The following is a 27,801-nucleotide window of genomic DNA, read 5'->3' on the forward strand; positions in this document are numbered from 1 at the left end:
GAAGTTGCCAGAAATGTTACTGAAAGACAGTAATTAATTAAGGACTAGTTTGTAATATTTGGCCTGCTTTTATTTACTGAATGCTTATACTTTAAAATGAGTAATTCCATAATTATCTTTCTTCGAAGCAGAGTTGTCAAGATTCAAAGCTCTAGTCAAGCTACATCAAATTCATAATCCAGTTAAACAGTACCAGCAACAGTTTAGTTAACTAAACAATTGCTTTTAACTAAATTATTAACAATGGTTTAGTTAATAATTTCCATTACAGATGATACAGGAACTAGTTCAATACACTATTTTCTCAGTTTCCATATGGAAATGTGGGACATATTGACCAAGGTATTTAGGGAATAATCTTTTTAAAATATAAGGGTTAATACATCTTTGACTTAATAACTACTCCTTTAAAATAAAATGTGTATGCTGAATTAAGCGCCTCAAAAGGCAACTGAGTAAAGAGATAAGCAGATTTCGTAGAAAGGACCGAAAACAAAGAAACACAGAAGAAATATTTATATTACAATAGGAAGGGGTAACTTCTTCAAAATTTGAGCTGTATTTTGGGAAGAATTTGATGAAGTTAACAAGAAAGCAGATAAAACATTCATCTTAATAAAAGGAACCAACTTAAGAGAATAGCAGAACAATAGTAGTTTAGAAATTCACAATATTACCTGATAAGAAGCCAAATTTAGTTTTATACATGAAATGCTATTGTAAAACCATTTTTTCTTCCTTTAAGCACGGAATCAGAAAACAATATAAGAAAAATATAAAGTGTAGTTTTATCAATGGAAACTTTCTACCTATTTTCTCCTTTACATTTAAAATCAAACATTCAGTTCTCTTAACCACACACTGCCTTACACTTTTATTTAGACACCTCAGACAAGAAATGAGTTAGTATATGTGTGCATTTAACAAGTACAGAACATATACGCATACAAAATAATTGGAAAATATAGTCAATCAAGAACATTTCCTATTAGAGATTCAAAACCATAGGAAACCATCCTGTAGCTTTTCAAATCCTTTATCAACATCCAGGAACTGAATGAATGTTATTAATATTGTATGAACCCAAAACACATTTATTTTGCAAAACTAAGTAAGGCTCAAGGCAATAAACTACTCATTCAAAATACAATTCCAATTATTCTTTTTTTCTTTTTCTTTTAAGTCCCAGGAAATTACAGCCAGCCATGGGAACCACTGCTGATGGCAGTTAACTAATGCTGTTTTGCGTAATGTGAAGAGTATTGCATTCTGTATGTACTTGAAATTATACTGATTTTTAAATCTGCCCTTCAGAAGACAGAACTAGAAGTCAACGGTACGGATCTCATCTTCGTTGTGAAAGAGCTGTATCAGCTATGGGGCTGCCTTTGAAGCGTAAAAAATATTGATTTGCCAATTATTGTGAAGATTGCAGCTAAATAATATTATGCAGCACTTCCTGTTCAAAGGCAAAAAGACCCCAGGTCCATGTTTTAATTCTGGTGTGCTTTGAAGAATCTTATTGACTTTGGACATGAAACCCTGCACAGCTTTCCAAAAAGCATATGAGGCACTTTTGAACTCTCGAAAGCTATACAGGTAATCCTTGACTTACAAATGTTCATTTAGTGACCCTTCAAAGTTAGGATGACACTGGGAAAAAAAAGGACTTATGATCCTTTTCATGCTTAGGACCATTTCCCCATGGTCACGTGCTTGAAATTGAAATTCTTGGCAACTGACTCATATTTAATAGAATAGAAATCTTTACTGGCTAAGTGTGATTGGACACACAAGGAATTTGTCTTTGTATAATGGCTGCAGTGTCCCAGGGTTACATTTTGTGATGACTAGCATAGTCAATAGATAAGCCACATCCGCGTAACAACCGGGTTACTAACTCAACAACTGCATTGATTCCCTTAACAAGTGTGGGAAGAAAGATGGTAAAATGGGGGCAAAACTCACTTAACAATGGAAGTTTTGGGCTCAACTGTGATATAAATCGAAGATTCCCTTTATACCAATCTTCTGTCTTTCATATATCTCCACTACAGTTCCTGTTCCAGCTAGTTTGGTCTAGAGTTCATGGACTAAAATTGGCTAGATCAGGGGTCTCTAACCTTGGCAACTTTAAGCCTGGAGGACTTCAACTCCCAGAATTCCCCAGCTGGGAATTCTGGGAGTTGAAGTCCTCCAGCTTAAAGTTGCCAAGGTTGGAGACCCCTGGTCTAGATATTATAGTCCAGGGTAGCTGGAAACCAGTTTGGGAAGGTTATGTTATATGAATGGCAAGCCTTGTTATTCGAATGACAAGTTTATTAGAATTAGATACAGTTTGAACACACAATACTATATAACATGGGAGAGAAGGAGAGAGAAGCAAGAAATCCCAGCTCCAATCCCAGCTTTTGGATCTGCATGGCTCTCAATAAACAAGATACATTTTATTTGGAATTTTAGTTAGATGCCTTGCTTCTTTATGTCTGGAGTTCTGTGTCCTTGTTAGGAAAGGGAAAAGTGTTGATTTGAAATATGTTTCGAAATTGAGAGGTTAATTTAGTCTCCCAGCAAGCTATTCCAATTATACCACAAATATTCTCAGTTTGAAACAGCCCTCATAGGATGGAACAGCCCATTTTGAACTCAAACTATTGCATTTGAAGAAAAAAAAATGTATGCACTACTTGGGTTTGTCTAAATCAGATTGACATGAAATTCAGATTTGAAGAGCTTATCGAAGTTATAACCACTGAATTAGGTGATTGAGAATATCGCTTCCTTTCAGCCCAAACGTGTGTTGAAGGGCTTCGTGTAGCTTTTCTTCTCCAACTTGAGGTTCTCCATATGTGTTGGGCTACTTCCAGGATTCTTAATTTGATTCTACCATGTTTCCCCGAAAATAAAACTGGGTTTTATATTAATTGTTGCTCCAAAGGACACATTGTTTAGGTTAGGTCTTGTTTTGTGGGAAATATAGTACTAAATCGTCCATCTGGTTGACAATCTTAACTGGATCTTATTTTTGGGTTAGGGCTTATATTATGAAAATCATGCTAAGGCTTATTTTCTAGTTGGGTCTTATTTTGGGGAAAACAGAATAATACATCTGGAAGGAACCGATTTGGGAAAAGTTGCCAAAACTCAAAAGATGTGTTTATTTACAAGGCTGGGGACGAATCTTTCTGATTTGGGAAAAGTTGCCAAAACTCAAAAGATGTGTTTATTTACAAGGCTGGGGTACGAATCTTTCTGATTTGGATAGCAACAATTCTACAAAGTTTTTTTTCTGAAACTTTAAAATGGGAAGTATAGGGACCTTTAGACTACTGTCTGAAGAAGAGCACAGCTCTCGAGAATAGATTGATTCTATTCCAAAAATATTCAGAAATGTTTGGTGACAACTTTGCAACCCATAAAAAGGTGATAATTTGAATGAATATCAGCATGGCATTTTGAAACCTGTACTTTGGGGGAACAGGACCAGTTCAGGGAAGAATGATTCATATATCTATGTAAATAACCGGATTATATACAGGTAGTCGTCGACTTACGACCATTCATTTAGTGACCATTCAAAGTTATGATGGTGCCTCAATGTCCTTGTAGTCACTTGATCACGATGCAGTAGATTTTCAACAGTCATGTATTTACACTGGTTGCAGCATCCTGGGGTTGTGTGATCCCCAGCTGCAATTTCCCCAGCTGGCTTCTGAGTAGCAAAGCCAGGGAGTAAAGCCAAATTCACTTAAAGACTGTGTGATTTGCTTTTAATGGCCATGGCAAAAAAGATCATGAAATGAGATGCAATAATGTGATGACTCATTTAATGACTCTATTGCTTAGTAATGGAAGTTCTGGTCCCAACTGTGGTCATAAGTCGAGGACTACCTATGTGGACTCCAGCAGCCTTGGATCCAGCTTGCTTAAAGTTCAAACTTTGCTTGCTGTGATCGGGCTACTGTAAGGCGTACATCTAAGTGTGATTCCTGCATGGCTAGCTGCTAGATACTATTGCTACTTTTATATTTCTACTGCAGCACCAAAGTTCTGTAAACCTAATATACCTGTATGTGTTGGTGGCTGTCTATAAATCAGCCATTTTGCTAATTTGGCTAAATGGCTAAAATGGCTAAATCAGCCATTTTGCACGTACATGATTTCTTTCCCCCTTTTAAATTGGACTGTAAATGTGCTTAAGTGTGTTTGTGCAAAGGATTTTTGTGCAAAAGTATTGTGAGTACATGCACGCATGAAGAATTGTAAAAGCCAACTAAGGAACTCAGCCGAAAGAGTGCAGCCATCGTGCAGCTCAATTTTCATCGTAGGCCTGAAAACTTTCAGCCCTCGAGTTCATTTGTTTTCTAAACTCAATCCCAGATTTGCATTTCAGAGTTGTCAATCTGCTTTATTAAAGGGTAAGCTGTCATTGGCATTTAGCACTTCAAATCAAGGCAGGCTTTTAGCATAGTTCGGTGGTCGCTGGGCAAATCCGCATGGACAGCTCCTTCTCCCAAGAGAAAGAGTTCCCTTTTTAGGTTGCGCATAAAACCAGACACTCTGCTTTTATCGTGGGGGCCTTGCACTGCAGACACAGTCGCAGCGTTCATGGTGCTCCAGTTGAATATCGATCAGTGACATATTGTGCTTGGTTTTGCCCCTCCTCCTGAGATGACCTGCTTCGGGGATAAATCTCAGCACCTGGTTAGATAAAAAAAAGGAATCAGAAGGTAATTAGAACATGTAGGAATCTTCTAGGTACACCACCTCTCAATCATGTGGAAAGGCAATATTATTCTTCAGCCTTTGATTACATATTGATCTGGTGTGTGTCTGGTTCAAGTTAAAAAGAACCTCCCCTCCCCGCCCCCATCAACTTACATCTAGAATCCTCCAGGTATTTTGAAAATGTAGGAAAGGGGAGGCAATGAGCGTAGGACCGCTTGGGTTAACTTCAAGATAATTTCATCAATTTTGAAGTGAGAATGTTTGGTAAAAGTAATTTCCCTGGTAATCATTCTTAGGAAAGCAGAAGAGGGAGAAAGGAAAAGGGAGAAGAAGAAAAGAGAAAGCAGGATGAGGAAATGGAGGAAAAGGAGGACGTGGTGGTAACTGGGATAAAAAAATGAGGACACCCCCCGCCCCCCAAAAAAGAGAAATTATGACTAATCATTACAAAATCTCTGCTTGAGGCATATGGCCCTACAACTGAAAAAAGATAAGAGAAGATGCTTATTTTAACTATAACCCAGGGGTGTCAAACTCGATTTCATTGAGGGCTGCATCAGGGTTACCTTTGACCTCGGAAGGCCAGGTAGGGGTGGCCATGGTAGGCATGGCCAGATCAATGTCACTCATGTTGGAGGGCTCTGTGGTGGCCCGATCACTCTGTCAGCGAAAACGGAGGTCGGGAAGGCTACACACCGCCCTCCCTAGCTATGTTTTCATTGGCAGAGGGTTGCAAGAGGCAGTTGCAGCCAAAAATGGAGCATGGGAGGGCCTTGCACGGCCCTCAAAAGCTCTGTTTTAGATGGCAGAGGCACTGCGGACTGGTCCTTTACTGTTTCCAGGGCAGCCCCACAGGCCAGATCTAAGCACTCTGCAGGCCATATGTGGCCCGCGGGCCTTGAGCTTGACACCCCTTCTACAACCAGTTTGGAACTTCATAATTTTCACTCTCACTCATCATTTCACCACTCCCTTCTTTGGAATATAAACAGGGTAAATTGATAGTGGAGACAATTCCTTGGTGGAATGATGGATGCTTCTTTGCTAGAAACAAAGAAGAGTTTGGCTATTTGGAAGTTTTAATCTGGTTTCCTGCAATAATAAAAGATTAAATTTGGTGGCTTTGTTGTTGTTTTTTTCCCCAGCCCTATGATTTTTATTAACACATCTCCAAAAGGAAGCTGTATAGCTGAAAAGAAGATTATGGGTAATGGTAACCAAAATAGTCATGGAGCTGGAACAATCCCCCTATGAGCAAGATTGCAGTGTTTGGACTTTGGTTATAACTGTGCACAATGTATATGTGTGAATGGAGAATCTGGGGAAAAAGAGGCACAAAAGAATGTACAACTTTATGTCTGATGCGGGAAAAGTAACATGTTTCCCTAAAAATAAGACAGGGTCTTATTTTCTTTTGACCCCCCCCCCCCGAAATAAGCGCTTGGCCTTATTTTTGGGGAGGTCCTATTATTTTTGAGATGCAGGAGGTGGCGAAAGTGGTCACCTCATTGCTGCTGCTGTGTTGCAATATTTTCAGGGGAGGACTTATTTTAGCGCATGCACTCAAAAGCCCAATTGGGCTTATTATCTGGGGAGGTCAGATAAGGGAAACAGGGTAGTGGTAGAAAACAGTGAAGGTAGCACCCATCAACGATCTAAGATGTGAGGCACAATTGCCAGGTCTAATGAATTACTACAGTAACTGTGGAGCTCTGAAGAAAACATTCTTCTCATGATCCCTTAATACGTTGAAGGCCATATCAGTCCTGAACGTAGACCCATGATAATAAAACTGAGATGGAAAGTACAACTGGTATGCCAGGTTTATAGGAATATAAAATATTATGATGTCCTTATGCGTTCCCATAGAATTGACAATATAGAAGAAGGAGAAAAATATGAGCCTGTCCAGAATTTCTGCCTTGTGACTCCATTGAAAACCCCTGATGGGTTTTACTTAGGTGCTTTCCTTTGGTGAAGAATTGCCTTGACATACAAACTCCATCACTCTTTATATTTCTGTTCTTCTTTTCTTTTCTTTTTTAAAAAAAACACCTTTTTGATTTACTAGTGAGGGTTGAACAATCCACCGGATGAATGACAGATTTTTAAAATGAAGTTTATATGGAAATAGATTAAATTTGAGGCTCAGAGTTGAAATTGTGTTGAGAATTGTGGTTTATCATTAGGGATGGATGATCAGGCTATTGGCAGTAATCTTAGTTTCACAGGTATTCACTCGCTCACATTCATGTATTAATATATCTGTGGCAACTGTCACTCTAAAGGACTTATTCTCACTAAGAAATACTATACATGGGAACCTTATTTTTTTACACACACACACACACACACACACACACACACACACACACAGAGCTGTGGGTGTATATGTCCCAGCATAACTCTGGAATGCCTCGAGCAATTTCAACCAAACTCGGTACACAGATGTCTTACTCTCTGGAAACAAATACTCTTGGGGGGGGGGGGTGACACACCCCTAGGGGAGGGTGTTCTGTTATGATACAGCCTGTGGTGCCTTAAAATGGCTTCTACTGTACTGCCTTAAAATGGCTTCTACTGCACAGCACAGTGGAGTTGCCATGGTAATGGCCTCACAGTACTCCACAAGGGGGCTCCGTCTGGTAAGGGGGAAAATCCAACATTAGAAATTACATTCAGTCCGGATATTTGTGAATGTCTAATGCAGGATTGGGGTAAACAAATACCCAGGCAACGCCAGGTTAACAGCTAGTAATCAAATAAATAAAAAAAAAGGAGAAAAAAGGAAAGCTTCTCAGCTGGCCCTTTCCTCTCTTAAGGTATTGAAAAAAGGGATTCTCATCTGCCCTGCATGTAAGGTTAATTCTGAAATTCAGTCCCTTGCGGAACTGGCAGTGGTCCACAGATACATACACACAGAGAAAGATAATACATACATACACAGAAAGAGGAGGAGGAGGAGGAGGATGAAGGAGGAGGAGGAGGAGGAGGAAGAGGAAGAGGAGGAGGAGGAGGAAGAGATAGAGGAGAAGGAAGAAGAAAAATGATCCGTTCCTGAGTTCACATCAATCTTACCTTTGATGTATCCAAAATAGATTTCTTTTCACAGGTTCCATTAATAATAGATTTATACCCATTGTACTATTAATTCAGCAGTAAAGGATACCTATACAGTACATCTAAATTTACCATTGCCAGGTCATTTGAAGTTGAAGCTAGAACACCATCCTTAATAATATTAGCCTGTAATATCCTAAGAATGGAAATAGCCCTGTGGCACATCAGGTACATAAATTTCCTTTCTTTTATACATTGAGCCCTGGAATGCAGGACTTTCCACATGGAACTGACCACATAATCCTTTCACTGGTTACTCTCTGACACGTCAGCAGGCAACAGAACTGTTAAAATTCAGCAGATCCATCATAAATTATGTTAACCTTTGGCTACGAGGTAGGTATTCCATCTCCAGTTTGGAATGGGTATATTTATTTTTCCTGCTTCTGTCCATACAATAAATTCATACAGCTTTTAGAAATTTCTCCACATCTCTAGCCTAGGCAATCTGTACAAATGTCATTGGTCTGAACACACCCTGCTCCTAAAGTCAGTTCAGAAATCACATCCCTGAGAGAGGAGCATTGAAGCATGGAGTCAGTCTTTGGCAAGCTGCAGCTCTGCAAACGTTTATTTTAAATGGTATTTGTTTATTTTAGCCACCATTCTCATGCTTTTTGTTCCTACATACTTGTCCAAAGTTCCAGAAGCAAGACTAGACTAGACTAGACTAGAATAACAGAGTTGGAAGGGACCTTGGAGGTCAACCCCCTGCTTAGGCAGAAAACCCTACAGCACTTCAGACAAATGGTTATATAACATCTTCTTAAAGACTTCCAGTGTTGGAACATTCACAACTTCTGGAGGAAAGTTGTTCCGCTGATTAATTGTTCTAACTGTCAGGAAATTTCTCCTCAGTTCTAAGTTGCTTCTCTCCTTGATTAGTTTCCACCCATTGCTTCTTGTCCTACCCGCAGGTGCCTTGGAGAATAGTTTGACTCCCTCTTCTTTGTGGCAACCCCTGAGATATTCGAACACTGCTATCATGTCTCCCCTAGTCCTTCTTTTCATTAAACTAGACATACCCAGTTCCTGCAATCATTCTTCATATGTTTTAGCTTCCAGTCCCCTAATCATCTTCATTGCTCTTCTCTGCACACTTTCTAGAGTTTCCATATCCTTTTTACATTGTGGCAACCAAAGCTGGATGCAGTATTACGAGTGTGGCCTTACCAAGGCATTATAAAGTGGTATTAACCCTTCACATGATCTTGAGTCTATCCCTCTGTTTATGCAGCCTAGAACTGTGTTGGCTTTTTTGGCAGCTGCTGCACACTGCTGGCTCATATTTAAATGGTTGTCCACTAGGACTCCAAGATCCCTTTCACAGTTACTATTATTGAGCGAGATGCCATCTATGCTGTACCTGTGTATTTCGTTTTTCTAGGAGACAATTGGTACAATACATTCTTCCCTTATACTATTATTCCAATGAATATAGAACAAAAGAGACTTTTTTCCTCATGCTTTATCTCATAAAGAGGAGAAATAACCTCTTTGCCTGCAATTTACAACAGGGCCAGAATGACCTGCTAACCCCAATTATACCTTTTCTTGACATAAGACCCTATCTTGCCCCCATTCCATTATTTAAATGGTTGCATTCCTTGGCATTTTTTTGTTTTTAAAGAAAACACTGAATCAGCTGTCACTGTGCTTTGGCATAAAAAATTATAGCGGTTTTGTCTTTATAGATGAGATATATTTATGGGACATGTCCAGCTCGACTGTCATTAGTAAATTTTGGTGCAATTAACAATGATTTGGGAGAGGTGCCCGTATTCTAGGAAGGGGGGGGGGAACGTATTTTCACCCAATCACAACCATCCAAATGTGCATTTATCTACTGACATGGGGAAACATTCTTAGTTGAACCAGTGTCAAGAATCTTACAGGTAGTCCTTGACTTACAATTATTCTTTTAGTGACTGTTCAAAGTTACCACAGCACATAATAGCAACAGCAATAGCACTTAGATTTATATACCCTTTTACAGTGCTTTACAGCCCCCTCTAAGTGGTTTACAGAGTCAGCCTATTGCCCCCAACAATCTGGGTCCTCATTTAACCCACCTCGGAAGGATGGAAGGATGGATGAGGTTCAATCTGCCAAATTGCAGGCAGCCGGCAGTCAGCAGAAGTAGCCTGCAGTACTGCACTCTAAACCACTGCACCACTGTGGCTCAGTTAAAAAAAGTTACTTATGACTGATTTCATACTTACGACTGTTGCAGCATCACCATGGTCACATAATCAACATCCGGATGCTTGGCCAAGGGTTCATATTTATGACAGTCGCACTGTCCCAAGGTCACAGGATCACATTTGCAACCTTCCGACTAGCAAAGTTGACGAGGAAGGCAGATTCACTTAACCAATGTGTTCCTCCCTTAACAACTGTGGCAAGAAAGGTTGCAAAATGTGACAAAACCAGGAGTAGGATTCAGCCGGTTCGGACAAGTTCGGACTTGTCTGAACTTCGGACAGTTTGGGCAACTTCAGACAGTTCAGCAAACTGGTAGCTCTGATGATCAGCTGGGGAGTGAACCGGTTCACTCTGATGATCAGGTGGTGGGTCTACCCACCAGCCTCTGCACTTTGCTTACCTATATGCTCTCAGCTGATTCGTGCGGTTGAGTGGATTGCCGCACCTCAGCTGTTTTCTTCCCCAGAAGTAACGTGGAAGGTAAGTTTTGTTAAAACTGTGCTCACGTACATAGCATGGGATCACCGAATTGGTTGTTTATTTATTTATTTATTTATTTATTTTATTATTAGCGTTTATATACCGCCCCCTCTCCCGAAAGGGACTCGGGGCGGTGTACAGTCCGTATTAAAATACAACAGATTAAAACATAGAAATAACTATATAAATACATGTATAAGAGGAGGGTAAAATATGCCAAACTGTACAGCTAATAAATAAATCAATACAAAAGTTTAAAATATCAAGTTAAATTTAAAACAATATCCCTCTAAAAACCAGTAAGAATGTGTATGCCAGGAGGTAGACGTTAAAATTATGCCAAACCAGCCAAACTGGCAGGTTCCCACCAATGGGCAAAACTCACTTAACCACCATCTCGCTTAGCAACATAAATTTGGGGCTCAATTGTTGTCGTAAGTCGCGGGCTACCTGTATTTTTCTTCAGCTCAAAAAAAAAAAGAAAAAAAAGAAAGAAGGAACAGTGGCAGTTGACGTACATTTACTTAAAATAATAATAATATAAAAAGCAAGATACCTCATGATACTTCTTCACGAGTTTTCCTGCCGTACAAGCGCATTTCCCATTTGTCGTTCCACAACCACAGTTTCCACCACAGCGCAGGACTAGGAGGCAGCGCGGGAAAAAGACGGCATTGCTTTGCTTCAGCTCCTCCCTAACATTGACAGAGTAATTCCTTGGAGTGCAGCTGTAACGCTTTGCCTCATCGTTCAGCCTGTCTAAATCAACTGAAACAGGGAAAAGGGAACGATGAGGGAGAAAGAGAGAACAGACTTGTGAATAAAACACCTGTCCCCCCATAGAAGTCAATGAATCAATTAATCTCTGGCCTAAATTAATTTTTATTAAGATTCAGTCCCCGCCACCATCTGATGGCTGTGCAGATCTTGGAACGGGGATTTTGTCTGATGAAAGTCTAAGCAAATATATATTTTAAACATATATTTAGAAAAACAAAGAAAAATACATCAACATTTTTTTAAAAAAGCAATAACATTGTCAATAATATTTAGACAACCCCCATAAAACTTTATCGAAATCTCTGGTTGGTAAGTATTATTTGTATATTGCCTCTAACAATATGAGTACCATGTATAGAATTATACTTCATAAGTAACTTCTAGATGAATTTGAAGCTAACATCAAACTTCATTTTCATATAATTTTAGACATAGTTACACGCTTCCATAATTTAAGCTGCCATTCTTTTAACAAAGAAGTTAAATGTGATTTCCTTTGAAAAGCCTAAAATATCTTGGCGACAGTTATCCTTTATAAACACTGTGTATGTCATAAGTATATAAGCTTTAATAATGAACAGATAAAAAGGAAGTCAATATTTACAATTTGTTTAATTTTATAATCTTCCAGAGTAGTTGCACTGTATTACTTTGTTATCACTTAGAATAAAACGGTCCAACTTGATTTTTACATTTTGAACAATCTCCCAAATACAAGGAAAAACATTTTATATCAATTTTCTCTAAATGTATTATTTGCAGCAAAATTAATCTTGTTTCCTATTGATACTCAGATTGTGAGATATCAATTGTTTTGTTTTGAGTTCTGAATCCATTTGATCATGCAAACTTTAACCTGTTCAGACTCCAAATCATATTTCAATAGTAACATGTGCAAAGTGTTCTGTATTTTGTGTTACAAGTATTTCAAATCTAACCAAGTATCTGAGCTTAAACCCTGCTTTTAAGTTCTATCTGAACTGTACTTCTCATTTGCTGATAATGAAACCACAAAACAACTTTTGATCATCCTAAAGAGGGTATCTTGAGTGACTTTGTGTTTGCTTTCTAAATAACTGAATCTTGCAAATTATAATAGTTTTGTCAAATTCTTTACCATATTCATGAAATATATATTTAATACTGAAGCCAGAGGAGATGAGTCTGGATTTCATTCTTTTGTTAATATGGTTTATAAAGAGAAATGTGTGGTAAAAATGTAAAGTGATTCTGAATGACATATTCAAAATTTGGAATTTATCATTTGATGAAGAACCATAGATTTACCACAGATGGATATAGGAAAAAGATTCTTAGACACAGAAAACAATAGAAAACAATACTTTATACCAGGGGTGGCGAACAAGTTCGACAAAAAGAGCCAAAATTTTAAACTGTGAGAGTCAGAGAGCCACACCACGCAGTGACCTGCCAAAACAGACAAACACTCACACAAAAGCATATAATTTTAACAATAATATATTAAACACATAATATAACATGCTCAGTCAGGTGTTTTTTGTTATAAATTTTTATAAACCCATTAGAGCTGCTGTATAACTTTTAAATCCATAAATAAGTGGAATCTCTGTCCACCTAACAACCTACAAGATTACTTGATGACCACAACCAGGAATGCCACACTTGCAGTCATTAAACAAAGCAGTCACATATCTTGCTTAATGACTGCTTTGCTCAGTGACGAGATTGTGATTGTAAATCGAGTACAACCTATACATGGGTAAAGCCTGGTCCTAATATTATCTTCCTTTAACCTAATATATGCATTATAATATATATATGAGTTTGGATTATCTTTGATATCTATTACAATTACAGGCTGTGAGAAAAACACTCGTAGAATTTTGGGAAATATACTAACCATGGAAATTCAATTAAATGTTTTCTCCTATTTAAAACTCTGCTGCTCCTGAACCCAGAGCTTCAATATGCAACCATTATTATTAATTTGAGCAATCATTAGAACCTCACCGGAATCCTGCAGCAACTGTGCTAGACTTTGAAGCATTATTTTTTTGGTTTATCTCAACAGCAGAGGGCACTGTTGAGATAAACCCGGAAGTACGGTCGACGCGACGACCAGCTCAGAGCTGGTGGAGCGCAGGCAAGCGTCGACCGTACTTCCGGGTTTAGCGCGCGATCCGAGCCACAGTATACTAAATAATGGTAAGAGGCAAAGAGCCTCATTTATTTTGGCCGCGAGCCGCATGCGGCTCGCGAGCCGCGTGTTCGCCACCCCTGCTTTATACTTACAACTTAACATGAGTTTAAGATTTATCTTTCTATTCATCTAACAGAAAGACTGATAACTTTGTTCTTGTTCTTTTCTGCTTTCATTTTTTCCTATTTCATTTTGATATTTGTGTGTGTGTACTTTCAAAATCCTTTTTAAAGCATATTAAAGTAAGATAAAGAGTTGGGTGAGTTTCACAATTTGGTACGTTTGGTATAGAACTTAATAAATATTGTTTTTACTTTATAGGAATGATGCTAGACTTCTGTTTTCAAATACTCTGTTAATGTCATACAGGAAACATCAGGTGGAAATGATGGTGATAACTAAGGAGGACTTTCAATGATCCAAAGATGAAATTACAACTTATGTACTAAAACAGCAGTTGTCAATAGCATCCAGTCATTTGTTGTGGGTTTTTTTTTTAGTGGATAACACTTCTGAGATTACAAACAATGAAATCTTGAAAGAGAAATCTCTGACCAGATGACATTTCAGTGATTTGATGCAGGATCTCAAATTTAAAAATTCTCAATACGTTCAGATATTTTTAAAAAAATGTAGGAATGGATGCCCAGGCTATAAGAATAATTAAATCCTGATATCAAATATATGAATGTTAATCATTTATATTTCCCCCATTTGCTATTTCCCCAAAAGTGCCATTATCTCTACAAAGATGTATATATATATCTTGAGATTTAAGCATAAAATCAATGTGAGTTACCAGTGCACTCAAGCACTAAAAGCAAAGTCTGGTGTGTACAGCAAAAAGAAAGGAAAAATAGAAAACTATTGATTATTCCTCTTAATGGGTGATATTTGATGTTCTGTCATTCTTCAAATCTTCTGCCTTTCATGTCTGGCCATTCTGGCTAATTCTACTTAAGAGGTAGAAAAGCTTTTCAATGAGAGATTAATCTTTCATTGTCACTAATTGTGGGCATATCTAATACCAACTCATTTTTATGGGTGCTGGTAATGGACAAGTCGCCTAGTAGTGCGTAAGAACTACTGCTCTAAAATGACATCAGTGAGAAAGAAAGAGGGGATTATCTCCTTAAAAAAATTAGAGACAAATCAACGAAATCTGTTTTCAAAACAAATATTTAAAATAATGCTCTTTAAGTATGTTGAAAAGCTACAGGAGTCCATGAAAACAAATGCAAATATTGTGTCAATCAATTATTGGATAAACATCAAACCCACCAAAAGAGATTTTATTCCTTGTGGGTAGTTCCCCAGACAGGGAATTGTTAGATTACAAGTCCCATAGATTCTGCTTCGAAATGCTGGCTAGGAATTATGGAAGTAAAAGCCTAAAAGACTAGAAGGGACCAGCCTCAAGAAAAATCTTATGGAAGATACATGGACATGGACACACAGTCATACATACATACCCAAAGCCTTATGACAGAGGTGTCAAACTCAATTTCATTGAGGGCCACATCTGGGTTGTGATTGACCTTGGGGTGGGGGTGGGGGGCATGGTGAGGGTGGGCATGGTCAGCTCAACATCACTCATGTCGGGGGCACATGTGGTGGTCCGAGCTCTATGGAAGCAAAAACGGGCTCCCGATCTCCATTTTCACCTGTGATGGCTTCCTGCAACCCTCTGGCAATGAAAACAGAGCTTGGGAGGGCCGCCTGCACGAAAACAGAGGCACAACGCTCTGGTCCAGGGTGGATGGGCAGGCCAACCCACGATATCCACTAACGGTTTGGGCGAACCACTCTGAACCGGCTGAATACCACCTCTGATTTGTAGGTACGCACATAGGAGTGTTTATATGATCCTTCAACCGAGTTGCTATCCAAGGTGAAACATCTCTGGAGAAAAGGTTGGGTCCTAAAGAGACCCACTCAGCAGGCTGGGCTTTTGAATGGAATGTCAACCATGTACAAGAAATGAATTCCATGGCTCATATAACTTGGCATGTCAATTACCTCAGAGGAAGAAGGTCAAGTTGCCTCAGCAGAATGAAATTACTGCTGTCACAAAAGGTCCGTTTGTGTGATATCCATGGATTTAAGCCAAGAATGAATCTGGCTTTACAGAACACCTATCTGTTGTTGCTGTTTTTTTTTAAGGAAAGGGTTTATGCCTTGGAGATAAATTGGTGATACCAAGCATCATATTTTCTCTTAATTTGTAGTGATGGAAAATTCTCTCCCTTTTTCCTCTCTGTCTCTCATATTTGCTGGATTGCACCCTGCAAGCCTACATAAGCAATCTCACCTTTCTCTAGGCACACATTCACACAGAAGTAATTTGTAAACAGAGAGTTCACAGCTGCGATGAGTAAATTTTCTATAGTGGTGACCTACTGTTTCCAGACAATCATTTGGCGCTTCTCTTCTTCATGTATTATTATGCTGAAGACCATTATAATCCACCTCTACAGCTACAAATAAAATATATGGAAGTAGTTAGGTAATGTGCCTGATTAAAAACGTCACCTGCATTTGAAGAATGTGGCAGATCTCAGAATGAGCTGCTCCACAATTACCTAATACAGGCCTATCACTAGCAGCAGGCCTAAATTAAACTCTTCTTTAAAAAAAAACAAACCACAGCTACACATAAGAGGTTCTCATATTTTTCATCGTGAGTTTCAATTTAGTTAGCAAAAGAACTTGTTGAAGGTGGAATGTTGGGGCTGAAGAAATGTTGCCATGAAACATAAGTGAATATTTTGATGTAGAATTAGTGTGCTAACTGCTGAACCTCTGAGGTACTTGCTAGATTTGGAAATGATTTTTGGTGAGCCTCAGTAGTGCAGTAAGTTCAGTGCTGCAAGCTACTTCTGCTGACTGCTGGCTGCCTGCAATTGGGCAGTTCAAACCTCACCAGGCTCAAGGTAGACTCAGCCTTCCATCCTTCTAAGGTGGGTAAAATGAGGACCCAAATTGTGGGGGCAATATGCTGACTCTGTAAATCACTTAAAGAGGGCTGTAAAGCACTGTAAAGTGGTATATAAGTCTAAGTGCTATTGCTATTGCTATTTTCACCAAAATGAGAATGGAAAGAAAGAATATTTAGAAAGCCTTACAAGACTGGCATATTTCATAGACAAGATGGGGGGAAATCTGGCATGGTCAATAAACCCTACATTATACCCAATGTTGCCAGGTTGGGTTATGGTTAGTAATCTAAAATGACTCAGGCAACAAATCTAATTAGAACTAGAAGATAAATGATAAATGAGAATAAGAAACAAGCAAGTATCCAGGGTCAAAACAACCAAAATATAAGAATCTGCTGGAGCCCAGATAGACCACTTTCACAATTGAGCTAAGTCATGGCTTATTTTAGTCATCATTCATCTAGCCAAACATAGTGGACTAGTTCATATCAAGCCATGATTCAGAATAGCTTCATTTGTGGAAAACATTAATGTGTAACGCAGGGGTGTCGAACCCGTGTCATCATGGCGGTGTCATGTGATGTATCGGGACTTTCCCCCCTTCCCTAAATTGGGTGGGGGTGGAGCCAGCATGTGATGCACCCGGGCCGCAGGCCGTGAGTTTAACACCCCTGGTGTAATGTAACAAATCACACTGTGACTTAGTATAATGTATGAACCCAGCCAATGATGGTTGCATAAAGTTCAGCTGCAGCAGGAAGCCTTTACTATCCTCTACAAGAGAAAAGGATTAGATAGCCATCTTCAGAAAAATGTTCAGATGTGCCTTAATGTGAAAATAGCAGCTACATTCAATACTTAATCACACGAGACAGCTCTGTGAAAATCTAAAGGTTCCTACGAGAGCCAGTTCAGCTTAGTGGTTAAGATGCTGACCTAGAAACCAGGATACCATGAATTCCAGTCCTGGCTTAAGCATGAAAGCTGGTTCGGTGACTTTGGACCACTCATTCTCTCTCTCAGCCCAATCTACTCTACAAAGTGTGCGCTAGGCGAACTGGTTGTCAGACTGGTTGAATCACACCACTGCCAGGAAGGCGCTGAAAATATATCTATTTAGCCATCTGGGGATGGGTGAAGAATTTGTCTGGTATGGTCTTTTTGAATGCATATATTCTGTTTCTTTTCATCATTCTATCTTTTTAAAAATTATGCATTCGTTTGGAATCTGGCGTTCTTGAAATCTAGGCAAATGCATATATAAATCATTTTAAAACAGCTGTCTTGGAGTGAGGATTACTAACTACACATAAGAAAAGATAAACATTTGCTGCAAGCAAACAGCAGAAATGTATTTTGCATTCAGCATTCAAAATACTTCAGCTTATTGGCAAATGGCCCAGAACCCTTCAAAGATAAATACACGGAGGATTCTAGTTACTTGCTGACATTGCCTTGTCAATCTGGAAGACATCATATTCCTTTGTCTTATTTTGGTTTGAACTGGTGAAAATATTAATGACAAATAGATGAGATGGTCGAGAACACTGGGAATTCACAGGAAGGCTTAATGTTTCAGCATGTAACTTGTTCCATTGTCACACTGTGTGTTGGAAAAACACTACACTGTGATATTCCTTTATTTTTCTAACCCTTTGTTTTTAAAAGCATAACCTAGTGGCAGTGGCAAATTTGTTTAACCTGTAAATCTGTCATAGTGTGCTAAACTTATATCAACAGTGCCCAACTGGCTCACTTATTCCTTGAATAGCATTCTGTGTGCTGTGGCATAATATAATCTACAGAACGAAAGTGTGTTTCTCTAAGGATGAATGAATCTTTACGAGTGAAATCTAAAAGTTGATGCATTCAAATCCTACTGATTTGAGTGTACATTATACAATACAATAGCAGAGTTGGAAGGGACCTTGGAGGTCTTCTAGTCCAACCCCCTGCCTAGGCAGGAAACCCTATACTGTTTCTGACAAATGGCTATCCAACATCTTCTTAAAGACTTCCAGTGTTGGGGCATTCACAACTTCTGGAGGCAAGCTGTTCCACTGATTAATTGTTCTAACTGTCAGAAAATTTCTCCTCAATTCTAAGTTGCTTCTCTCCTTGATTAGTTTCCACCCATTGCTTCTTGTTCTACCCTCAGGTGCTTTGGAGAATAGATTGACTCCCTCTTCTTTGTGGCAACCCCTGAGATATTGGAACACTGCTAACATGTCTCCCTTAGTCCTTCTTTCTATTAAACTAGACATACCCAGTTCCTCATATGTTCTTCATATGTTTTAGTCTCCAGTCCCCTAATCATCTTTGTTGCTCTCCTCTGCACTCTTTCTAGAGTCTCCACATCTTTTTTACATCGTGGCGAGCAAAACTGAATGCAGTATTCCAAGTGTGGCCTTACCAAGGCATTATAAAGTGGTATTAACCCTCCACGTGATCTTGATTCTATCCCTCTGTTGATGCAGCCTAGAACTGTGTTGGCTTTTTTGGCAGCTGCTGCACAATGCTGGCTCATATTTAAATGGTTGTCCACTAGGACTCCAAGATCACTTTCACAGTTACTACCATTGAGCAAGATACCACCTATACTGTACCTGTGCATTTCGTTTTTCTTGCCTAAATGTAGAACCTAACTCTTTTCACCATTGAATTTCATTTTATTAGATAGTGCCCAATGTTCAAGTTTGTCAAGATCCTTCTGTATCTTTAGCTTATCTTCTGGAGTGTTGGGTATTCCTGCCAGCTTGGTGTCATCTGCAATTTTGATGATTTCCCCATTTATTCCCTCATCCAAATCATTGATGAAGATGTTGAAGAGTACTGGACCCAAAACAGAGCCTTGGGGTACTCCACTGCATACTTCCCTCCATGTAGATGCAGTTCCATTGAGGACTACACGTTGAGTGTGGTTGGTCAGTCAGTTACAAATCCATCTGGTGGTGATGCTGTCCAACCCACATTCTTCTACTTTATCTAGTAGTAGGTACCTTATCAAATGCCTTACTGAAGTCCAAGTAAACTATATCGACGGCATTCCTCTAGTCCACTAATTTTGTCACTTTGTCAAAGAATGCAATAAGATTAGTCTAGCATGATCTGTTTTCGACAAACCCATGTTGCCTTTTGGCTATTACTTTGTTTACTTTTAGGTGTTTGCTAATTCGTTGCTTGATTATCTTTTCCAGAATCTTTCCTGGTATTGAGGTCAGGCTGATAGGTCTATAGTTTCCTGGATCTATTTTTTCCCTTTTTTTGAAGATGGGAACCACATCAGCTCTTTTCCAGTCCCCTGGCAGTTCCCCGGTGCTCCAGGATCTCTGAAAGATATAGTTCAGTGGTTCTGAGATCTCATCTGCCAGTTCCTTCAGAACCCTGGAGTGTAATCTGTCCGGTCCTGGTGATTTGAACTTGTCACTTACCATTTTCTTCTCTATTTCAACTTGTGTTCCTAATCTGATTTTTGTGGTGCTGTTTTTGATCCATCCATCTGATGGTGATGCTGTCTAACTCACATTCTTCTACTTTATCTAGTAGTAGGTTATGGTCTACCTTATCAAATGCCTTACTGAAGTCCAAGTAAACTATATAGACGGCATTCCTCTGGTCCACTAATTTTGTCACATTATCAAAGAATGCAATAAGATTAGTCTGGCATGATCTGTTTTAACCACATGTACACTTTCCTTCCTGAAAGCGTATTTTCCTTATAAGTAGGTTTGTTCTTACAATCAGAGGAGCAGAGTTGGAAGAGATCTTGGAGGTCTTCCAGTCCAACCCCCTCCACAAGCAGGAGACTCTATAACATTTTGGACAAATGCCTCTCCAATCTCTTCTTAAAAAACCCAGTGGTGGAGCAATCACATTTGGAGGCCACCTTTTCCACTATCAGGTGTACAATGGTACAATCATGGGTACCATTTCATTTCTCCTCAGTTCTCCAATGCATCCTAATTGGTATCTGAAAGGATAAATTGCTTCTGTTGACAGCACTTCACTTAAGACACAGGTGTCAAACTTGTGGCATCACATTGGCGTCACGGGACATTTTGTGATGTTTATTCCATTTGTGGAGCTGGGGTGAGTGTGGCCTGCATGTGACGTATCCAGCCCATGGGCGGCTACTTCGACACCCTTGACTTAAGACAATCTGAATATTCTGTTTCTGATATTTGACATTGTTCTGACCCAGGCTTCCTTAAAAAGCAAGAAGCAGAGTCTTGGTCCCAGCAAACCCCCTTTTATTTACATGACTGACTGAGAATTTCTTTCATTCACAGCCCGCAAGGCTTAGCAAACAGTCTTTCAGAGGAATATTTATCAACACAAACCGTATCTCATATGGCGAGCTGCCAAATAACTAGTTTCCAAATGCAGGGCAAGGCAAAACTTGGCCGAGTCTCTTAGAGTCACAAGCAGAACTTTCCACTCTTGAAATAAGTGGAGAACGAGTGGAAACGAGTGCAGAAGCCCACTCCCCGTTCACTCCTCTTTTATTTCCTATGGGAGGGGCCAATCACCTCCAAGGTGTGGTTTTACTCTTAAATCGACCTGCTTTCTTAATTGTTCTTGTCTTCTGGCAGCTCTGTGCATACACACACTGGGAACAGGCTCCAGCTGTTCCTCTGCCTCACTGCTGTCTATCTCCCTCTCTGCCTCCAACACAGAGCTCTCATCTCAGCTTCCCTCAGCCCTCAGGACAGGCCCATGTTCCTCCCCAACCTCCTCACTGTCTGACTCTGCTGCCACAACAGACCTATAATGATTCATTTTGTTATATATGTATATAATGTATGTATGTGTATCTCTGTGTGCATGTATATATATACATACATATATTATATTATATGATCATGCTGCTTTCTGAGGCCTTCATATGCACCCTTCCTACATCTTGATTTTAAAAAATAATAATCTCATCAACCCACCAAAGGTTCACAATCTCTACTTTCCTTTGCTTATCTCTCCCTGTTGGTTCTTTGTGGAGATATGAAAAACAATGAATACAAAAGATTTGTTTTGACTGCTATGTCAACATTGTTCTTCTCCTTTCTCAATCCAGGAACATGTTGTATAAGCTTGTGATATTTTTCTAGCCTGAAAAAGTCAGACTGCCACACTGTGTGACTTACATATGTCTAAAAATCCCTCAGAGGCAACTACTTATCATACTGAATGCTTGAATAAGCTTCAGTTTGATAGAAACACGAGGAAAGACCGATTTCCTCAGAATGACCTTAAATCTCCAGGGCCAAATGAAATGCACTGTAAGGTAGAAAAGGAGCTAGTAGTTGATGGTCACGCTAAACCCTTGTATATTATCTTTGGGGAAATCTGAGAGAACTGGGAAAGTGCCAGATGACTAAAGGAGAGCTTGTGTGTGTGTGTGTGTGTGTGTGTGTGTGTGTGTGTATGTGTGTATGTATGTGTGTGTGTTACAATCCCTGGTATGCCCAAATATGGGAGAGAACTCACTACTCCCCCTTTCTGTCTATCAGCTCACTGCAGGAGACCATCCAGGCAGAAAACCATATTTTTAATGTTGCCTTTTTATATTTGTGTTGTATTTGTGCTGATAAATAAATAAAGGGAGACTAGTATAGATCTATTTCAAGCTATTTAGCTCTCATCAGCTAGCCATACCCTTACTGGGATTCAAACCTGGGCTGTACTACATATTAGGCAGATGTATTAGCCACTAAGCCACAGGCTCTCCTCCTTATCAGCTGAGCCAGGGAAATAGGTATGTATTTGTGTTACAACCCCTGGTATGCCCAAATATGGGAGGGAACTCACTACTCCCCCTTTCTGTCTATCGGCTCACGGCAGGAGACCATCCAGGGAGAAAACCATTATAATATTGGCAACGTTTCGGCGAGGTCTCGCTCGCCATCTTGAGGCTGGGTTTTGGGCTTAAAGCGTGGTCGGAGCTGCTCGGTTTTGGGGGGGAGACTCCCTTTGGATTAGGTTGGTAATAGAGAAACACCCCCACAACATGAATAAACATGACAATACCTCCTGCCTACCAGACATCTGGAAACCAGCCCTAGTCAACAAACGAGCCCCACCCACCACTCAGGCCGTTACAACATGAAACAATAGACACACAGCCAGCACCAATCAGCACCAATCTACCAATCATCACAACCACACAACCATTCATTCCACTTACTGAATCAAAGCCAGCACTCCACACACACACACAAACCAAGATTTATAGAAAGATGGCAGCTCCGACCACGCTTTAAGCCCAAAACCCAGCCTCAAGATGGCGAGTGAGACCTCACCGAAATGTTGCCAAGACAATCTCAATCTTACATGGGAAAAGACCCGAATACAACAATACCAGCATTTGTGCTGATAAATAAATAAAGGGAGACTAGTATAGATCTATTTCAAGCTATTTAGCTCTCATCAGCTAGCCATACCCTTACTGGGATTCGAGCTGATGAGAACTAAATAGCTTGAAATAGATCTATACTAGTCTCCCTTTATTTATTTATCAGCACAAATACAACACAAACATAGCAAAGGCAACATTAAAAATAAAAATATGGTTTTCTGCCTGGATGGTCTTCTGCAATGAGCCGAAGGACAGAAAGGGGAAGTAGTGAGCTCCCTCCCATATTTGAGCATACCAGGGGTTGTAAGACACATACATACATGCACACACACACACACACACACACACACACACACAACTGCAGAACTCCATGTTGGTCTGAAAATTCTCATCCATCTTATAAAGAGACAGACCTGTAAGCATTTGTTCTCATTTGTTGAATATTATTCAATACTAATAATGTTCTTATTTTTTGTTCTCTAATAAGAGGGGGTCAACCTATTTTCCAAAGCACCTGAAAGCAGGGCAAGAATCAATGGATGGAAACTAATCAAGGAGAGAAACAACCTGGAATTAAGGGAAAATGTCCTGACAGTGAGAACAATTAATCAGTGGAATGGCTTGACTTTGGAAGTTGTGGGTGGAGACTTTTAAGAAGAAACTGGACAGGTATAGGGCAGAGGTGGTATTCAGCAAGTTCTGGAGAACTGGTAGTGGAAATTTTGAGTAGTTCAGAGAACCGGTAAATACCACCTCTGACTGCCCTTGCCCCCATCTACTCTCTGCTTCCCGAGTCCCAACTGATCAGGAGGAAATGGGGATTTTGCAGTAACCTTCCCCTGGAGTGGGGAGGGAATGGAGATTTTACAGTATCCTTCCCCTGCCACACCCATCTAGCCACACCATACCAACCAAGCCATGCCCACAGAACCGGTAGTAAAAATTTTTGAATCCCAACACTGGTATAGGGTCTTCTGCTTGAGCAGGGGTTGGACTAGAAGACCTCCAGTGTCCCTTCCAACTCCAACTCTATTCTGTAAATCATTTTGAAAGTAAGAGGGTAATTAACAGAAGTCAGGATAGATTTGTGGAAAATGAATCTTGCCTCTCTAAGACTACCTCATTTTCATGATTGGGTTATAATGACAATTACAATTAATAGAAGGTGGAAATGTTACAGACATAATGTACCTTGATTTCAAGCAAGCCAATTACACCATGATATTCTGATTAGCAAGTTAGTTAAATATGGATCCAATGGCACAACAATTAAATGGATACTTGGCTGAAATAAAAATAACATCTGGCATGTTCATCAATTGTTCCTCATCAAATTTGAGTTAGTGGTTTTAGCCCTGGACTTTTACACATTTTTATTAATAGCTTAGGTGAAAAAGCTGGGAGGCCTTGCTCATAGTCACCCATACCTTAGTCACCTCTCATTTGTATTACCGCAATATGCTTTACGTGGGGCTGTCCTTGAAGACCCTCCAAAAACTGCAACTGATTCAGTATGTAGTGGCATGCAGTTTTGATACCTGTGTTTCATCTGAGTAACACCACTGCTCTGGGGGACAGCACTGGATTCCAGTTGCCTTCCAGGTGCAATTCAAGGTGCAGGTTATCCATATACTACCCCAACTGTTTATTTATCTATATAAAAACAGCTGTGTGTGTATTTTCCAACATAACTCTGGAACGCCTTGAGCAATTTCAACCAAACTTGCTACACAGATGACTTACTCTCTGGAAACAAATACTGTGGGGGTAAGACACCCCTAAAACCCCTCGGAGTGTGTGTTCTGTTATGATACAGCCTGTTGTGCCTTAAAATGGCTTCTACTCTAGCGCAGTGGAGTTGCCATGGTGATGCTTCACAGTACTCCACAAGGGGGCTCCCACTAGTAAGGGGGAAAATCCAACACATTTGTTCCACACATTTTCCCCCTATAAAAAAATACCTGGGCAACACCAGGTTATCAGGTAATCATCTATAAAGCCCTTCATGGCATATGGCATGTTATTTGAGGAACTGCCAGTATCCAATTGTTTATGCTCATTCATAATTCACACAGAGCAGTTAGGCAGAGTGGAGGCATTATCCTCTTTGCTGGGGACATGAAAGGAACCCCCAACTTGACATTGTCAGAGTTTGTTGCAAAAATCAAATCCAGAAAGCACACACAGATAACTGATTCAGCAGGATTCATTAGCTTCTTTGTATAGATAATAACACATGAGTAAATGTACAATACCAATAGTGCATTCTCCAACATGATAGTAGTTACAGGCAAAGCACAGGCAGAGTAGAGATTGGTCTCAGTTTCAATTCAGAGAGCAGCCTAGATTAGTTCTCTTGCACACTCAGTTATGTAGGTAAGCCACACCCAGGCTTCGAGCCCTACGGCATGGCTCTTAGTCACCAAATAGTTACCATTGGCTGACCTGTTACCATGCCTATTCATTGGCTGACCTTGTTACCTTGCTTATTCATTGGCTGACCCGTTACCATGCCTATTCATTGGCTGACCTTGTTACCATGTCTCTGCCAGTTCATGAATATTCTGACAGACGTCCCTTGGCCATCGGCTAATGCTTTCAACCCGGAAGAAGCACCTTGGTGTTTCCAACACAAATGCAATGCGAATATCAATAACACTGACCCAATGCCATCTTGCGGGACCAAAAAAGAACTCCTCCTCTGTCACAATATCTTCATTTGGAATGACATCCCTCCAAAGATCTGTACGATTCCCACCATAGTGACATTCAGGGAACTATGAAAGACCTGACTATTCTCTTAAGCTTTAAATCAGAGTGAAGGGTATGTCCTGTTGAAAAGATTGTTGTGTTTTCAGCCCATGTTGTTGGGCATTGGGCAACCTATGATCGTGTAATGTAATACCAAGCCTTCCAAGAAGATTCTACACCCATTTGCACTATTCAGGTGACCCTGAGGTCCTCCAGGTGGCCTCAAGGGCTCTCAGAAAGAGTGCTAACGACCAAATGACTGCGAGGAATATCAAATCTTCCATCCTCCACCATTCAGTCAGAATGGAAGAAGCTTCTTGGATGAGAAGCAAAATGTCTTCAAGGAAAAACAAAGTCCAGTTGCTTTGGAAAACATACCTTTGGGAGAACCATATCCTGGATCACTGGGAATCTCCATAGATTCTTAGAATCTTTGTAGAATCTTGTAATGTAATGTAATGTAATGTGATGTGATGTGATGTGATGTGATGTAACATAACATAATGGATATCATATAATAAGATCAACATTATAACTTTATGAATTTTTCAGTTATCCATATGATTGGGTAGTGTTCAAAGATATACAGAAATTAAAGGTGAAATCAAGCAATCGTATATACACATACACTTATGACTGCATGACTCTAACTTTGTTGCTTTTACCCTTACAATTTATATTGATATTGTTTCCTGATTGCTAATTTGTACCCTATGACTAACATTAAATGTTGTACCATGATTCGTGATGAATGTATATTTTCTTTTATGTACACTGAGAGCATACGCACCAAAGACAAATTCCTTGTGTGTCCAATCACACTTGGCCAATAAAGAATTCTATTCTATTCTATTCTATTCTATTCTATTCTATTCTATTCTATATGATGAGCAAATACAATGTGTTCAGACCTCTTTACATTCTTTTTTGGAATCCTTTCATATTTTTTCAAACCTTAGGTCCTCCAAAGCTTGCTGGCATCCCCTTTTTTTGGCATGGGTAGAAGGTTTTTGGCCACATGGGTGTTTGGAAAATGAGTTTGCCATTAATAAATAGAGATACACATACAGACACATCCTCCAGAAAATAGAGTTGTATATTGTGACTTTTATGCCCTCACACACACACACACACACACACAGACATACATGTATATGTGTGTACATGCATGCACTCTCAATCATAATGATGAAAAGACAACTCACAATGCATCAAGACCCATAGATGTTACCATTTTGAACAGTAATGCATATGTTACATTGGATGCTGAATTTCCCAAACCAATGTAGTACTGTAATAAGGAATAAGTATTTGCCTCAGGCAGAATATATTTTTTTAGTTTGTTCAACTAACTAAAGTGTCCTCTGAGGTATCCAGCTGCCTTTGGCTCATCTAATAAAATCTGGACATCGCTAACCATTTTTCCAGGGAACAAATGCTTTTAGGGCTTTATGTTAAAGCCAGTTGCTGCGTATACAGGTGAAACTCGAAAAATTAGAATATCGTGCAAAAGTTCATTTATTTCAGTAATGCAACTTAAAAGGTGAAACTAATATATGAGATAAGACTCATTACATACAAAGCAAGATAGTTCAAGCCGTGATTTGTCATAATTGTGATGATTATGGGTTACAGCTCATGAAAACCCCAAATCCACCATCTCAGAAAATTAGAATATTACTTGCAATCAATAAAACAAGGATTGTACATAGAACAATATTGGACCTCTGAAAAGTATAAGGATGCATATGTACTCAGTACTTGGTTTGAGCCCCTTTTGTAGCAATTACTGCTTCAATGCGGCGTGGCATGGAAGCTATCAGCCTGTGGCACTGCTGAGGTATTATGGAAGACCATGATGCTTCAAGAGCGGCCTTCAGCTCTTCTGCATTATTCAGTCTCATGTCTCTCATCTTTCTCTTGGCAATGCCCCATAGCACAGTGGTCCAAAGTCCTGTTGCTCATTGGTCCAAAGTCCTCTTTTCTGATGAGAGCAACTTTTGCCAAAAGCACCAAAACCTGGTTCAATGACCGTGGGATTACTGTGCTTGATTGGCCTCTCCATTCTTCCTCCATACTCTGGGTCCTTGGTTTCCAAATGAGATGCAAAAGTTGCTCTCATCAGAAAAAAGGACTTTGGACCACTGAGCAACAGGACTTTGGACCACTGTGCTTCATTAACACCAGGGTCAACGCAGCCATCTACCAGGAGATTTTGGAGCATTTCATGCTTCCTTCCGCAGACAAGCTTTATGGGGATGCTG

At 39.7% G+C, this 27,801-nt stretch overlaps 1 protein-coding gene across 1 annotated transcript in view; it reads right to left on the reverse strand.

Annotated features, from left to right (window-relative positions):
* Nucleotides 1-4,164: 4,164 nt before the first annotated feature.
* Nucleotides 4,165-27,801, reverse strand: part of PDGFD (platelet derived growth factor D) — a 188,073-nt gene continuing 164,436 nt past the window's right edge. Inside the window, exons 6-7 of the mRNA XM_081952375.1 lie at nt 11,090-11,301; nt 4,165-4,701 (exon numbers count right to left, since the gene is read on the reverse strand). Coding sequence (XP_081808501.1) covers nt 4,567-4,701; nt 11,090-11,301 — 347 coding nt within the window. The 3' untranslated portion in view covers nt 4,165-4,566. The remainder of the gene's footprint in view (nt 4,702-11,089; nt 11,302-27,801) is intronic.

Source organism: Natrix helvetica (genome assembly GCF_964273705.1).
Source record: "Natrix helvetica genome assembly, chromosome: 4".
NCBI lineage: Eukaryota > Metazoa > Chordata > Lepidosauria > Squamata > Natricidae > Natrix > Natrix helvetica.